The 2,627-nt window shown below is 50.0% G+C and overlaps 1 protein-coding gene across 1 annotated transcript in view; it reads right to left on the bottom strand.

Annotated features, from left to right (window-relative positions):
• Window positions 1–1,021, bottom strand: part of ap5s1 (adaptor related protein complex 5 subunit sigma 1) — a 4,182-nt gene extending 3,161 nt beyond the window's left edge. The window contains exon 1 of the mRNA XM_043700951.1: window positions 720–1,021. Within this exon, the coding sequence (XP_043556886.1) occupies window positions 720–901 (182 nt within the window). The 5' untranslated portion in view covers window positions 902–1,021. The remainder of the gene's footprint in view (window positions 1–719) is intronic.
• Window positions 1,022–2,627: the final 1,606 nt, after the last annotated feature.

Genomic DNA, 2,627 nt, shown 5'->3' with positions numbered 1-2,627 from the left:
AGGGTGAAAGGGGAGAGAGGGAGGGTTAAAGGGGAGAGAGGGAGGGTTAAAGGGGAGAAAGGGAGGGTTAAATGAGAAAGAGAAGGTTAAAGGGGAAAGAGGTTAAAGGGGAAAGAGAAGGTTAAAGGGTGGGTTAAAAGAGGAAAGAGGGGGTTAAAGGGGAAAGAGGGGGTTAAAGGGGAAAGAGGGGGTTAAAGGGGAAAGAGGGGGTTAAAGGGGAAAGAGGGGGTTAAAGGGGAAAGAGGGGGTTAAAGGGGAAAGAGGGGGTTAAAGGGGAAAGAGGGGGTTAAAGGGGAAAGAGGGGGTTAAAGGGGAAAGAGGGGGTTAAAGGGGAAAGAGGGGGTTAAAGGGGAAAGAGGGGGTTAAAGGGGAAAGAGGGGGTTAAAGGGGAAAGAGGGGGTTAAAGGGGAAAGAGGGGGTTAAAGGGGAAAGAGGGGGTTAAAGGGGAAAGAGGGGGTTAAAGGGGAAAGAGGGGGTTAAAGGGGAAAGAGGGGGTTAAAGGGGAAAGAGGGGGTTAAAGGGGAAAGAGGGGGTTAAAGGGGAAAGAGGGGGTTAAAGGGGAAAGAGGGGGTTAAAGGGGAAAGAGGGGGTTAAAGGGGAAAGAGGGGGTTAAAGGGTGGGTTAAAGGAGAGAGAGGAGGGCAAAGGGACTAACTCTCTCTCCCCTTTAACTCCCTCTTTGCCCTTTAACCCCCTTTCTCCCGGACCCCTCCACTTTACCTGGCCACGGCCGCCAGCTGCTCCTTACTCCGCAATCTCTGCTGCTGATGGCGGAGTTCGGCCTCGGCGGGGCTCTCCCTGCCTGCCGGGCCCGGCTGCCGCTCGGCCGCCCAGCTGCGGGAGTAGATGAGGCGGCACAGTTCCCCAGGCCCGAGGGACAGCAGCACCATGCCCCGCACCATGATGGCGGCCGGAGCCGGGTGCACCCTGGGAACTGTAGTGCTCTCCCGCCCAGGGGAACCAGGACTACAAATCCCAGAGTGCCGCGCCCCGTGGACCGTTGTCTCCGTGTACCACGTGACAACTCAGCAGCACTCCCAGTGGAAGGGTTAGGAACAGGCAGGCTGAGGATTGGGAAACTTATCAATGGTTGTCAAAGTAGGGGATTTTAAATTTTGTAACATAAACTGGGACTGCCAGAACCTTAAGGGCTTAGATGGAATGGAATTTGTTAAGTGCATTCAGCAAAGTTTCCTCAAGCATTTTACAGAGGGTCCTACTTAGGAAGGGGCAAAAATCAACCTACTCTTGGGAAATAGGGCAGGACAGGTGACAGTGGGAGAGGGCTTTGGAACCGGTTACCATAGTTCTATTAATTTTAAAAATAGTTAAGAACTATTCAACCTGTCTTCCTGTCTGAAATTTCTCATAACTGGAACCATGCTTGTTAATTGTTTCATCACTACGGGCGGCACGGTGGCACAGTGGTTAGCACTGCTGTCTCGCAGCGTCAGAGACCTGGGTTCAATTCCCGCCTCAGGCGACTGACTGTGTGGAGTTTGCACGTTCTTCCCGTGTCTGCGTGGGTTCCCTCCGGGTGCTCCGGTTTCCTCCCACAGTCACGAAGATGTGCAGGTGAGGTGAATTGGCCATGCTAAATTGCCCCTAGTGTTAGGTAAGGGGTAAATGTAGGGGTATGGGTGGGTTGCGCTTCGGCGTGGACTTGTTGGGCCGAAGGGCCTGTTTCCACACTGTAAGTAATCTAATCTAATCACTGTCCTCTCTGAATCCTTACCACTTTGGTAACAAAATTAGGAAGGCAGATGATTATTTAAATGGCTGTAAATTGAGAGAAGGGAATGTGAGTGTCTGAATGATCTGAGTGTCATTGTGCACCAGTTACATAAAGAAATTTGCAGAAGCAGCAGACAGTAACAAGGGCAAACTAAGTTGGTTTTCATAGAGGATTTGAGTGTAGATACAAAGATGTCTTACTGCGATTTTACAGGGCATTGGTGAGCCCATATGTGGAATGGTATGTGCAGTTTTAGTCTCCTTATCTGAGGAAGGATATTCTTGTTATAGAAAGAGGGCAGCAAAGGTTTACCAAATTGATTACTGGTGTGGCAGGACTGACGTATGAGGAGAGATTGAGTCGGTTAGGACTGCATTCACTGGAGCTTAGAAGAATGAGGAGAGTGTCTCAAAAAAATCAAGAAAATTCATGAGAGGCATGGATAGGATAAATAGACAAAGTCTCTTCCCTGGGGTGGGGGAGTCCAGAATTAGAGGGCATAGGTTTATGGTGTGAAGGGAAAGATGTAAAAGGGGAAACTTTTGGACACAGAGGATGGTACGTGCATGGAATGAGCTGCCAGAGGAAGTGGTGGAGTCTGGTACAATTGCAACATTTAAGAGGCATCTGGATGGGTATATGAATAGGAAGGGTTGGAGGGATATGGGCTGGGTGCTGGCAGGTGGGACTAGATTGGGTTGGTATATCAGGTCGGCACGGATGTGTTGGACCGAAGGGTCTGTTTCCGTGCTGTACATCTCTATGACTCTATACCTTGACAAGTTAGATGCAGGAAGGATGTTCCTGATGGTGGGAGAGTCTAGAAACAGGGGTCATAGTTTAAGGATAAAGGATGAACATTTGGGACTGAGGTGAGAAATTTCTTCACCCAG

Source organism: Chiloscyllium plagiosum, chromosome 1, assembly GCF_004010195.1.
Source record: "Chiloscyllium plagiosum isolate BGI_BamShark_2017 chromosome 1, ASM401019v2, whole genome shotgun sequence".
Taxonomy (NCBI): domain Eukaryota; kingdom Metazoa; phylum Chordata; class Chondrichthyes; order Orectolobiformes; family Hemiscylliidae; genus Chiloscyllium; species Chiloscyllium plagiosum.
Note: the sequence above shows the minus strand (reverse complement) of the source record. Positions and strands in the feature narration are given on the sequence as shown.